Source organism: Ambystoma mexicanum, chromosome 5q (assembly GCF_040938575.1).
Source record: "Ambystoma mexicanum isolate Mex_15411 chromosome 5q, UKY_AmexF1_1, whole genome shotgun sequence".
NCBI classification, from domain to species: domain Eukaryota; kingdom Metazoa; phylum Chordata; class Amphibia; order Caudata; family Ambystomatidae; genus Ambystoma; species Ambystoma mexicanum.
The window spans coordinates 864,177,368-864,191,297 of record NC_090933.1 but is presented as its reverse complement, the minus strand read 5'-3'; the positions used below and the strand labels follow the sequence as shown (position 1 = coordinate 864,191,297).

Here is a 13,930-nt window from a genome sequence, read left to right as displayed (position 1 = left end):
ATACAAAGCACATAGTGTCCAAGTATAAATTGCAAACAATGATAAAAGACCTAGTTTGTATCTCACAACTGGAATGGGTTGGGAGTTAGGCAATTTAAGAACAGACTTTCAGTATTTGCTTTCGATTTTCTGCCAAAATTGGCTGCATCTATACATTTTGGATTCAGCGCCGTATACTAAAATGGGTGCGACTTTTTGCTTGTAATATGTCAACACAGGTATAATTGAAAATGTACTGAATGTTCCATTTATTATTTTGGCTTGTGACATTACTGAGTTAGTTTTCCTCTCAGTTTTTCATGGTATGGAAGATCATTAGTATGATTGTTTATACTTAAGCCAAGATAAGTATACTCTGCAACTACTGGATGTAATTGGTTCTGCAGGTGCCAACTTCGAAATGTTTGTCCTCTGCCCACAGGACCAAATTGTATTATTTCGGTTTTCTCAGTGTTAATGGTCAGACAGTTTCTGACTGCATATTTGTCTAGTGGATTCAGCAATAATTGCAACCTACGCGGATTCCTTGAAATTAACACTATATCGTCCGCGTAGAGTAGCCATTTAATTGTTGTATTGCCCAATTCCGGTGAGTCAGATGTTTGAAAAGCATTGACCTAAATCAGAAATAAAGACATTAAAAAGAGCTGAGGCAAAAGTACAACCCTGTTTGAGCCCCCATCTGCTCTTATTGGGGCACTAAGCAATCCAGCAGTGGCTAAACGAATCTGTACTGTCGTATGCATGTGCAACTGATGTATACATTTTAATATGTGCATTGGGCATTATGCATCTAACAATTTTTGGAACAATAATTTTCTTGCCACTGAGTCAAAGGCCATACGATAATCAACAAATGTCATGTATAGCGATTGCTTCCTATTTTGTTAGTTTGCTTTGATTGCATTAATGGTAAATAGATTAATACTGGTTCCCACTCCAGGAATAAATGCCATCTGAAAGGGGTCTCGTAATTCCCTTTCATCTTGCCACAGATTAAAATCTCTCAATAATAGTCCTGCAAAAATCTTCCCAGTGAATCTAGTAAGGCAATTGGACTGTAAGAGGCTGGATCAGACCTATCACCTTTTTTGAAGAGGGGAATTATCAGTGATTTTCTCCAGGAAGATGGAATATATCCTCTTTGCAGGACCTTTTGAGAGATAAAATAGAGAATATTTGCCCAGGCTTCAGGTTGCCGCTTTAGGACAGCATTGGATAGACCGTCTGGCCCTGGAGCTTTAGATTAGCTCAGATTAACTATAGGATTTGGTGGAATTTGACCGAGCATTCTTTCGCCATCTTTTTGTGTTTGTAGGAACTTTTTCGCTCGTAGCCAGTTTCTATAGAAACATCTGAGATGTCTAGTTGTGTTTTGTCTCATCATAAGTGACATTTCCCTTGAACATCTAATATCTCGTCTGAGTAGGACCTTTCTTTGTTTTAACTCCACATCAAATGCGAGCGTGCTTGTGAATGACCTGCTTGTCTGACATTTTGATTTCAGTGAAGGTTTACTTAGCTGTTTTATGGGTGCCTTCATCATGGAAACCATTTTGTATGCCCCTCTCCAATTTCGATTGGAGAATTGTTAGTTGCCTCAGACCATTTGATTTTAGATCTACCATTGTTTACAATGATTTTATCTTGGTTTTTAAGTATGTGTAAATTGCCTGGCCATGACCACGTTAAACAAAGTTGTTTATGGCCACTATGATCATTGTGCTGCACTTTTAATGAATCAGATAGGGTCATGAAAGCGTGATCGCTGTAAGTAAAGTCAATTGTGGCTTTCTGCAGGTCCGTTTGCCAAGTGTGATTTGAAGGGATATCTCCTGGAGTGCCATTAAGCATTATAAGGTGTCTTTTTTTCCATTAAGTTGTTCCACCTTTGTTTGATGCTTTGTTCCAAGCTGCTTTCTTTTGCTAAAAGGTGGAGATTAAAATCCCCAACAATGAGTGTATATGATGTCTTAACTTCCATAGCTATCGTTTGTAATGCAGTCTCGATTTGTGCAAAGAAATTGTCAACAGACAAGTCTATATAGCCCCAGTAAATATTAAGAAGAGCAATTACTGTCAATGTGTCCAGTGATCTTAACTAACTGGACATATGAGCTCAATGAGAGCCATGCTTCTAACTTAAGCCTTTGATTTCTTGATCGCTACTAGAAGCCCAGCCACTACGCAAACTCTTTTATATTGCTGACACCAAATATCTTACTTCAGTTTGTGACTTTACACATGGTATATGCCTGAAGTTGAAGCCAAAGTCACTATGGCTCATCTTTTATCTTTCAGGTTTGTGTGCAAAAGAGAAATGCAATCTCTTAATGTTGAGCAGAAGGCAAAGGTTTTAATGCTGACATTGAAAACCTATTTGACGAAAAATTAGGGATGCAGAGAGTGGAAAATGTGGGACTACATCAAAACAACTATTTTAACGTGGATCTAGAAATAAGGTTCTCACTAAATGCATATCCAGATTTTTTGTAGGTAGAATGTGATGTCTGGGGAGGGCTTTTTCGTACAGCAAATTATTAAGAATAATATTAAGAATAGTCTTCTTATTTACTGCACATTTGTTCAAAGGAGCGATTTTTTAAAGTGTGTGTTCTGACCTTTTCAAAAGAACATTTGACACAGAAGTACGGTTCAAATTGGCTTTCTCCTTTTCCGGATGGCTATTGGTGTTGGTGTGAACTCCTATAGATACTAGTGTTTTTCTACAACTGAAAATGATGCGTCTCCCTCTCCCTCCTAAATAAAAAGGTGAATGAGTCCGTAAACTATAGTGCATCCAGTGACTTCTATCTAGCTGGGATATTGGTCTTTATCTGTGTTCTAAATGATTTCAGTGATTTAGTGCCCAGCACTTTTCTTGTCGCTCTTTTACAATCTCGGGGCTATAGTACCCAGCCTACTGTGCATCTAGAGATGCAGAGACCTTGCTGTGCTACAGTCTGGGAGATATAGCACCTATCGCGTAATCACTGTTTATAGATATACTCAACTTATATCCATGTGACCCTACTGGGCTCTGAACTCACCTGGGCCTCTCGGCTCTCTCCGGCCTTTCATCAGTTCTTCCCCTAGTCAATCCTCCTCCTGCATCATACTTCCGTCCTGCTTCCCTTCTCCCAGAGCGAGTGAACAAAACACCTTTTATTGTAATACTCTATAGTCTCGTTTCTCCCTTGCTGGAAAAGCAATCATTATCTGTGAAGCTTTATAGTTCCTTGCTATGGGAAAAGGAATTTTGGCCTGTGGTCTTTTTTTTATTTACTCTGTTCTCATAGCGTTTGCCTGGTATCCTATTGTTGTCCCCCCTGGCTTGGTCTCCTGTTTCTGCGTAAAAGGGGCTGCAGATGCAAGGATTTTAATTTTTTACCCCTTTTCTACCCCTCTTGCTGAGAATTTCTTTTTGCATCTTGCAAGGTTTGTTTCCAGTGCTAAGTAATAGTCTGCAGCAATAAGTGAGACTGTCTTCATGTAGGTAAAGGGGTAAATTGCCTCCCTTGATCATTGCATCTCATAAAGGAAAATGTCACTTGTTGGTCACGAAACAAGGAGAAGACAGCATCAAAACACCCTGGGTTGTTTTGAAGTGACAGTGAGCTTCACTGCGCAACCCCTCCCCTACATTTAGTTTAAAGTGGAGTGCTGAGTAATGCTTCTAATATGTAGTTCAAAGGGGAACGCAGGGTTATGCTTCAGTCATGTTTTTTTTTATGCAAGGGCTGCTAAATGTCTTGTGACCTCACTTTTGCTCTTCAACGATCAATTATGCCCCTGAACATCCTGGGGCCAACCTCATAATTTCCATAATGGAGTGATTGATTACTAATGCCCCAATCTCTAACCCACTCTGAGGAGGCCTCTCTAGGACATGTGTAGAGGTACTCTACCGATCTCACCAATAGTGCCTTCAGGTAGCTCCCAGCACTGACCAGAGACCCATGTTCTCTCCAGCTCTTGGGACGAAGTCAGGACAAATTAGCATATTTTTGTTACCGTATGTTAACAACATTAGGGTTGCTGGTGTTGTATTTTTAGCCTCTTCTGAACTGGTTTTTCAAGTGCCAGAAGTTGCAAAATAGAGGTTTGATCTGCTCAAGCAGGTCCTACTTTGGTTAATAAAGGGTGTGACCTAACATGTCATGAACTGTTGCAAAGTAGTTCCTAGATTACTTCACTTAGTTTGGATGGAGATCTGAACGTTCACACACCTAGAGGTTTCAGTTTGTACATTGGTTTGTTGCTTCTCCAAGCCAATGAGGCTAAATTAATGGTTTAATGTTTGTCTCAGTATTCTGCTTATTGCTATAGCGCCTTACGCCAAGGTGCTTTCCAAAATTAATGAATTGTTGCAATAATTGACATGGTAGGAGTTGACAGGATACAACAGAATAGAAAAGAGCAAAAGCAAACCAATAAAGACATTATCATTTGCTGTTCTTATGGACCATTCAACTAGTCGGGCAATAAGCTGTGGAGCTGCAAGACAAAAGCCACACCATCCTCAACTAAACACCATTGAAGGGGAGCGGTGAAAAGTCTACAAGAACACTGCTTATCCAGGCACAATCAAGCAGGCAAGCAATGAAAAATTCAGAATAATGCAGGAAAGATTAACACAAATCCTGCAAATAGGCCACCTGGGTTAGCCAACGATAAGGCAGCAAACCAGCCTACAGAGTCCAGGAAGTCATAGCCACACCAGCTCATCCAGCAAGTACCGCTGCCCAAGACTCCAACACTCCCAGCAAATGTCCCCAGTGCTCTCCACAGACCCCACCATATAATCTAGAGCAATGCCCATCCTGCCGGGACAGATTGTGACTACTGCAGCAGCCTACAGCACCAAGACAGCCCGCCAAGGCAAGCGCAACCTCCGCCACAAGTCCACCTGCAGCCACCTCCTCCCTGCTCTGCACAGTGGAAGAGTCTCATCTTCCCAGGGTCTGTGTCTTGTGTCCCGAAGGCCCGCGTCCGGGTGTTCCAGAGACCTCTTGGCGCCACGGAGACCGGCATCTCTGCTGGCCAGATACCACCACGATAGCACAGGTATCAGAGGAAAGGACCCACCATTGTGCTTCAGTGGCAGTTGGATCTGTTCTCTAGCTTGGCTAACCCCTTTCCCAGCTAGTCGCAGACTGGTACTGGCCTTTCTTGGCTGCATGTCCCTACTGCCACCTGTAAGGGTGTAGAAGGAGGCTGATAAAAAGGTGCTATATTTGTAGGTAAAGGCTTTTATTCAGTGAAAAAAAGAAAAGAAAACCCATCTATCCTTATCGCTAGGGGAGGGAGGTGGTTTCCCTGCCTCAACTAAAAGATCAAAGGTGACGGTCAGGATGTCTCTAAGTATCCACCGTCTTGTGTCAAGAAAACATTACTTCTATCCCTTACACTAGAAACTATAACTAAAGTAGTACTGTTGGTTCCAGGAGAAGAAGTCCCTTCTCCTGGATTCAAGCTCCTGCTTTGTTGGAACAGTTTGGTTTGGTTCAAAAACAGTCATGTCTCACACGTTGTTTGAGGGAATTTCTCCCTTATCCTGATAATAATGTTCCAAATAATACTTTTCATGGGCTGTCAGGGGGAATGGCTCCCTTCCCCTGATAGAGTCCTAAGCACTTTGGCATTCCTTCTTGGTGGATCAGGAAAATGTCTCCCTTCTCCTTATGTCCAGTTTCAGATAGCCGGGGGAAAGGACTCCCTTCCCCTTGGCCTTTTGGACCTTCTGCTAGTCCGACTTACCAGGTGAATGACTCCCTTCTGGTATCTTATCTGTTCTTTTAAATAACATGGCGGAATGACTCCCTTCCTCAGGCCTTCTTGGACCTTACTACTAGTTTAGGCTAGCATGAGAGGACTCCGTTCTCCTGGTGTCTTGCTCTCGGTTCACAACATCCAGGAGGAATGACTCCCTTCCCCTCGTCTTCTTTCCATGAAGCTTCGCAGCTAGAACAACCAATTCTACGTTCACCTCTTCTTTGAATTGGTCCACTTCTCTGCCAATTACTGCCACGAAGAAGATGAATTGTATCTTTTTCTGGATTTGGGTCACAGACCCTGATTTCTGTTTCACCTATTCTTTGACTTGGCCCACTTGGTTCCCTTCCCTGTCAAGTACTGCCACAAGGAAGATGACTCGTATTTTTACTATGTGCTCTGTTGGGGTCCACAACCCTTTTCTGATGGTTGGTGGCCTCGGAGCTACCACCAACATGAAGAAGACATCCTCGGATGAAAAAGTCACTCTCTCACATTAGGATGTTTAACCCTTCTCTGGTGGTTAGTGGCTTTGGTACGATAACTGATAAAATGAAGATTTCCTCTAATACAAAGTTAATTCATGTTTTCTTTCAAATGAGGGGACTTATGTCTGCCTCTGTTTACACAGGTGCTGTTAATCGGTTGCCAAGACACTCTTGTGCTCCCACTGGTCAGCCTGCTCTCTCCCATGCCGTCTGGGATCTTCTTGCTGAGCTCCGGCCTCTTATGGGTTCTGCACTCACCTTTTTTTGGTCTTCTGCCGCGTCTGGTTTGCAGCAGTGGCTCTGCGGTCTTTGGCTTCCTGCAGTATCAGCACCTGTTACAGACCTTGCGGTGCACCTCCTCCTGGAGGCACTGGATCTGCCTTGCTAGCTTCTTGCAGTGTTGGACCTGCTAGAGACGTGTCTCCTCTTCTGATGGCATGGCGGTCTCCAGCCCTTTTAATCGCCCGTGCCGAACAGCTTCCACAAACGATGTTGCTCCGGGGACGGCTTGACATGGTTTCCTACCCTCCTTCAGTTTTTAAAGTCTGTATGGGCATGTTTCTTCCTGGAAAACTAGACTGCTCCTCTAGGTTCACTTGAGTGTTCTTTATGCATCCTCTTTGTGCCAGTACTTGCCTCTCAAGCATTCTTCATCTCAGTACTGAAGTCAGTCAATGGTATAGTGTCACAGTAGCAAATGAAAGAGTTAGCAAGTGGAGGTTGGTTAACAGGTGGTAAAGGACTTGGGAAGGTTAGGTTGGGGCTTTTGTGCCTAACTTTTTTTTTTCTATTGAAAAAATTGTTTTAGTTGATGTATCAATTTTTTCTATTGAAATATTACTGTCGCTTATTTACACGATGTTTTTAACAAGTGTTGGACATAATTGTGATCAAATATGCAGTTACAACCGAATGATCTTTAAATAACATGTTAAGAGCTTCAATTGCAATAGATTTAAAACCGAAATTGTAAATTGTACATTTGTGACTTCTTTCCTTATTTATCTGCTTTTTGCAGCAGTTCTCTGGTTAGCAATTAAGTCATAAAATCATCATCACATTTCAAATAAAATCATATAAAACAAATTAAAAGGATTGATAATACAGGGAGCTAGGGAATTGGAATCATCACATTTACAATAGTAAAATCATTGAAAGAGCACTATTTCATAGGCTGCAGGTCTAAGTACCTCTAAAAGATTTACTAGTCAGTAATATAAAAAAACGGCATATTTAAAGCAGTAAACATGAGCATGAATTTGGCTTGGTTTATTTCATTATGCAGGGAGAATCATTTTAGAGCTGTGCGTCGGAGATAAGCTTAAGTCAGCGAAAAACTGGACGGTGTCAATCAGAGAAGTATTGTTGGCATTAAACACTGCTGCCCAAAGTTGTTGTTGTGATCAGGTGTCTAAAGTGTTTATGAAGATACCGTTTCCTCTGATCAGTGAGTGTGTGGCATTCAGTTAAGAGATGTTCCGTGGTCTCAGTATTGTCTTCTAATTTACAAAATCTGCAGGTTTTACTTAAGTTGTCATCTTTATTATATGTTGCAATTTTAGCTTCAGTTAGTGACAGATTAAGACGAAAATCGCAAAAAGAACTCAGCATAAATTCGATCAAGGAATTTAGTAAGATAGAGTGGAAGTTCATTCAAGTATTTGATTATAAAAGCACCAACTTTGAATGCCACATATGTCCTACACTTGTCCCATGTGGCAATCCAATCATGTTGCCATAGCTTCATTTATGATTTGTCCGGGTTCTCTAGAAGTAAAGTTATTGAGATATCAGCGTTTTGTAGTGTTTGAGACCATGCTTTCTTCCAATCTTCCAGAGGGCCTGATCAAGGTGCTTCTGAAAGGGTTTTGAGAGCTGGGAATAGGTTGCGCGAGGAGGTTGTAGAGAGCAAATATTTCCTGTATGTAGATAACATTAACCAGGATACTGATGCAGAGAGTGAGGTTAAACCAAGCTCAAATCTAGTTAATGAAATTGGGGTATTTAAAGGGACTGGTAGAATTGCTTTCCAATATATACCCTCAATTATGTCCCGAATTCCACCGCCTGAGGAAAGGGACAAACACCTGGATAGAAGTCCCTCCCCATGAGAACCTCCTGCATTATGACACACCCAGGCGGACTATCAGGTAGCGGCCTCTCCTCTGGCCTCATGGAAAGTGTACCCCTGTCGGGGAGAAGTGACGACATCTGATGAATCATCACACACCCCATGAATGTATTGATAAGGTACTGTACCTCCTTTTTAGTTTCATTTAAGCAATGATTGCATATGACATCCATCTTGTTCTCTTTACTTCAAACTCCAACTGCCAGCGTGGGGCACACTCATGTTCATGGCCTCCGCATGCCATTTGTGCCTTTGACCAGCTTTGTCATTTTTACAAGCACTGCTCATCCTTAAATCTCCAGCCTTCTTTTCTAGTCTGGGAACAATACTCTAGCCAACTGTGCGCCGACTTTATGTCCTGCGGGCGATGGTAGATATCTTGAAGTAGGACTATTGTTTCCCATTGACCACTGCACACCAAAAGGTGCCTGTGTATGTTGCAGGACTTGGTCCATGTGCACTGTGCTTTCAAACAAAAACCGCAGAATGGCGTTAACCCCAATGGTTTACGGTCCCCGACATGTCAGTTGCATGTGAATTCTGCACTACCAATGGTACATGCACTCCACATCATGTCTCTATCTCATGTAGATAAAAATGGAAGAAAGGGTAAAGGCGGACACCACCAAGCTTATATGATAATTCTATTAAATCTGCAAATTCTTTATAAAAAGTCCATCAAAATCTCAGGAGCAGACAAGTAAAAAATCCCTAGAATAAGGATAAAAACTATACCAAAAAAGAGAAGCGGGGGGGGAGGACCATGGTCCAACCTGTTGCTTACAGTACATAAGTACTAAACTATAATCCTATTTGAGATACTCTGGTCCATTACTTGGTTTAACAACATATTCCTTTAAAAGATACAATGGGTAAAACTCAGTGTGTTTTATCCATCTTTTCAAAATGGATTATGCACTGCAGAAGCCAATGCATTTCGGAGTATTCTCCGTTTTCATGGCTAACAACTGCGGTCAAAGCATACTCTGACGTGATACTGAGTCTTGTCATCCCACCAAATGGTGGTTGTTTTAAAGCGCTGGCGCTTTAGATAAGTACGGACTCTGTGGAGAGTCAGTATATCAATATATGTGTGTTCACCTTCATCCACAAGGAGAAGGTTCTGTGGTCTCAGTTCGTCGTTCCGAAGATCGAATGGCTCCACGCATAGCGAAGAACAAAAACCATATAAGGTCTTCTCACCGGCACTCTTCTTCATGGAAGAAAGTCACTGCTTGAAGGGTTCTCCGGAGCCGTCGGTGCAGGTACCCTTCCCAACCACATCCTCCAGGAAGGAGGAATAAGAACGTTTTCACCCAAAGATGCTTGACATCATTACCAAGGCACTGGTGCTCCAGCCCGGCACCTGTGGCACAGGCAGGGAAGCCGATTAGCTTTGGCCACAGCGCTGATTGTTCCCACCATGTCTTCTGCGACCGGCAGGGTACCCTGGGGCAACCACTCCCACATGCCTACGGGCTCTGGCCTAGACCGCTCAGTGCTGGCTGGCTCCAGCCATGGTTGGGGCACCCATCGGCTCCATGGGAATATGTCCCACCTCCCAGAGATGCTTTCATGTAACAAATGCAACCAGGTTCCATTTGGGTTGGGACCCATGGGTTCTAGGGAAGAGAGGGACTTTCCCAGAGGAGTTCCATTGGAGTGGAGATATGATGGACCTGGAAGCTGACCTTCAAGGGGGCAGCGGTCTGGACACTTTCCCGGAGTTGGACATTGTGCCAGCACCAACACTAGGTAAACCTCAAGCCGTCCAGAACAAAGTGCAATACGAACTCTGACATTCTGTATGATGCTCCAAAGAAAGAGACGCTGCTGCCGTTCAATGTGGCGGTAGAAGCCTCAGTGTTGTAAGTGTGGGAGAAGCCTGCCTCTGTTGCCCCAGTGGACAGGGATCTGGTAAGCACCATCCTGCACCTTTGGACCCAGCTTTCCTCTCCGCCCACACATCACTGGAAAGCCTGGTGTTACATGCCGCTATGGCGAGCCTGAAGACCTGTACCTTTCCATCTCTTCCACCGGACAGGGTAAGCAAAAGGCTGAATGCGTGCGGCAAGAAGGGGTTTGCATCAGGCAGTCTAACGCTGCAAGCTGCCAATTCCTCTTGTGCCATGGTGAATCTCTTCTTTGATCACCGGTCGGCTGCAGTATGTGCAGCAGAGCACATTCCAGAGGGCGAGATGAGGGCTGGGTTTCTGTCCCTGGTCTCGGACGGCAAGGAGGCGGCTCAACAGTTACTACAATCTGGCCTAGACATGGCAGACTGCTTGGGCAGGTCCATGGCCACTAGCACTGTGGTCAGGTGCCATTCATGGCCAAGGTCGTCTGGGGTTTCTGCTGATGTCCAGTCGATCCTGATAGGGATGTTTTTTGATGGACAGAACTTATTTGGAGCCAAGGCTGATGACGCCCTCCAGAAATTCCAGTCGTATACAGCGACTGCCAAGTCCTTGGGACTCCCGGTCCAGCAGAGGGAGAGGTTCACAGTGAGGAGGTCTATTTGGATTTAGGGGACTGACTTAGTCCCACCAATTGGCTCCTATGACCTGCCTTAAATATGTAACAAATGTTGTTTGGCAAAGTATGTATAAAATGTTCAGCCGCGTTGACAGCTCACTTCATTCAGTTCAGTTCCACAGTGTATTTTAATCGTGCTTCCCAGCTGTTTGGATCCAATGGATTTGTGTTACTTCTTGCTTGGTGTACATTCCGTTTTTGGATTTCTTTTATTCCCTAGAGCTACTTCCGCTGTAGGTCCCCTGCTACAGGGGTAAGGGTATCCTTGTTCAGCAGGGAGTGGTCAGAGACCATGTCCAATGCTTGGGCCTTACAGGTCATCAATAAGGTGTATTGCCTTCCTTTTCTCCAAAGCCTACCAGACCACGGTCCACGGACCACCACCCTCCTTCAGAAGGATCCCATCCTTCTGGAGGAGGTTCATCAACTTCTGGCGAAGAACACTATTGAACTAGTTCCACATTCAGAACGAGGTAGGGGTGGTACGTCCCTTATTTTCTGGTGCCAAACAAGGACAGAGGCTTGCACCCTTCTGGATATGCGGCTGCTGAACTTGTGCCTTCACAAGGGCAAGTTCAAGATGGTCACTCTAGCCCAGATCCTGCAAGCCCTCGAGCTGCAGGACTGGTCAATTTCCTGGATCTTCAGGACACCTACTTATATGTGCTGATTCATCTGTAGCACAGGAAGTGCCTGAAGTTCGTGGTGGAAAAAAACATTACTAATTCAGAGTCCTGCCATTCGGTATTTCGTCAGCACCCATGATTTTCACCAAGCTGCTGGCAGTGGTAAAGGCTTGACTCAGAAGGGAGAGGATTCATGTCTTTCCCTACTTGGACGACTGGCTCGTCCGAGCTCGCTCACCGGAGCTAGTGTTGCAACATCTACTCGGTTCATGCACTCTTGCATAGTTTGGGCGCCCCATGGTGGTGGAAAGGTTTCTGGAGAACAGCTGCGCTGGGATATGGGTATCATAGATGAGGAATCTATGGCAGGATATCCATCAAAAAGAACATTACCGAGAGGTTAGTCATTTGTTAATCTCTATCTAAAGTAAATTCTAATCGTCACAATAATGGCATGCCAGAGAAAGAGCACATTGTGTGGAAAAGATGTGTTGCAACATTTTGGATAGTTTGTTTGCTAATTTTAAGAAAAAGCCATTATTTTCCTTTTTACATCCTTTCTAGATTGAGAAAGGGATTAGGGATTGTGGTTTTTTATTTTATTTTTTTATGGTGGCAATGTTTCATCTGTTAACAGTGAAATGTCAGGTTAATGACACAGGAAATGATTAATCAGCTTGCCAGATCAGTCTCTTGGTGAAACACACTGAATACATGTTTTAACAAATATCCAAATCGTTATGTGCGGTCTAATGTTACAGAAAACATGTATGTGTGCAGTTTTAACATTCTTTTTCTTTGCTTTTTTTACACAGGAAGTAGCCCTTGCTTTGCTGGCGATACTTTTAATTTTAGTAGTAGCCTATTCTATCTTTTATTTCAACATGACAAATGAAGTTGAAGCCGACCTTGAATTTGACCCAAACGAGAAGTAGCAGATCTTTTTTCCAGTTTTTGGGACCATTCTGATATGAACAAGTAAGGCTCAGAAGACCCCACTTGAAGGAAATATACAAACCCTGCTCAAAATGAAGAAGCACAACTTCCCTACAATTGTAAAATGTTACCTTGCTGTATGATATGCTTCACAAATTGATCCCAAAAACGTATTTTTTTTCTTTGTTATTTTTTACTCTGATGTACATCACGGACCAACAGTTTTAGCACATTTGCACTAATGAGTGAAGTGCCAACGACAAACCTGAATTTTAAAAATATAGTCCTAATAATAATGCAGAGGGGACATGGGTAGCCTTCCCTATGTCTGCTTATAAATTCTTATTTACAAATTTTAAATTTTTCTATATTAAATCGTCCAATAAAATGGGCGTGTTTTTCAACGCGATGCAGTTTAAATGTTTTTGTCACTCATTTGCTGTTAAGATTTGCACCTCAGACTCGCAACAATGTAAAACTAATCTGTTGCAAATGAATGATTCTGTTTTTAGAATGATGTGTAAAGCTGCCAGCTTTTCTATATTCAGCATGCAATCCTAACAGAACGAAGACATAGACTTTTTTTCTCGCAATGGAAAATTGGATGGTGAGCCCTGGTGGGTCTAAACGATATTATAGCATTCATGTGCAACCTCTTTACTTGTTGCCATACAATTCATCAAAAATATGATTGCAAAAACGTCACTAATTACTCTGCGTTTCGTTAATAAAAATGTGCTTTCCAGTTTGGCTTTAACGAGGCACAATTATTTTATTTTTCATTCACATTTTGCATGACCCAGCTATGTTAAAATGTATATGGAATTGCATAATGCTCTGATAAGTAAATTGGAAACCATTGGCCTCCACAAATGTGTGTTTTCCTTACTATCTAATTATTGGACCGATAAACAGAAGACCGGTTTTGATGGAATATGATTTGCTCTATTCTCCCATGTGTGATTGCCAAAGTAGATAACAAAGAAGAACTTGTCAGGATTGTAGTACATCCCTTGTTTTTAGGGAATTATAAGTTCACTGAAGAGCATTACTTCTAGCAAAGAATGTTCCCTCTGTCAACAAGTTTCATGAGAAGACTAACTTAATTTCCCAGCAAGGAAAAGCTATGCGAAAGGTATTAAAACAACAATCGCACCTCTTTCGTGACATAAACAATATTCAGACTGTACTAGCTGCTTGCATTAACTATTTGGTCCATGATTCTGATGGGATAGTTCCATTGCGGAACTAGCAAAGCCACTCAATGCATGTTTTACCCTTTAACAAAATACTGTGGATGTAAGTGACAGAAGGGTTTGTATTTAATTACAGGTATGCCATAACACATCATAGCTAAATGTTGTGGTGTCTATTGCTATTTTGAGGAGGGTAGGCCATTATGGGAACTACAACAGTGCCAACTTGGGTTATATGAGCCT

General features: G+C 42.6%; 1 protein-coding gene across 2 annotated transcripts in view; it reads left to right on the top strand.

Annotated features, from left to right (window-relative positions):
- Positions 1–13,364, top strand: part of TRIQK (triple QxxK/R motif containing) — a 531,698-nt gene extending 518,334 nt beyond the window's left edge. For both annotated transcript variants that reach the window (XM_069621348.1, XM_069621349.1), the window contains exon 4: positions 12,371–13,364. In XM_069621348.1, the coding sequence (XP_069477449.1) occupies positions 12,371–12,490 (120 nt within the window). In that variant the 3' untranslated portion in view covers positions 12,491–13,364. The remainder of the gene's footprint in view (positions 1–12,370) is intronic.
- Positions 13,365–13,930: the final 566 nt, after the last annotated feature.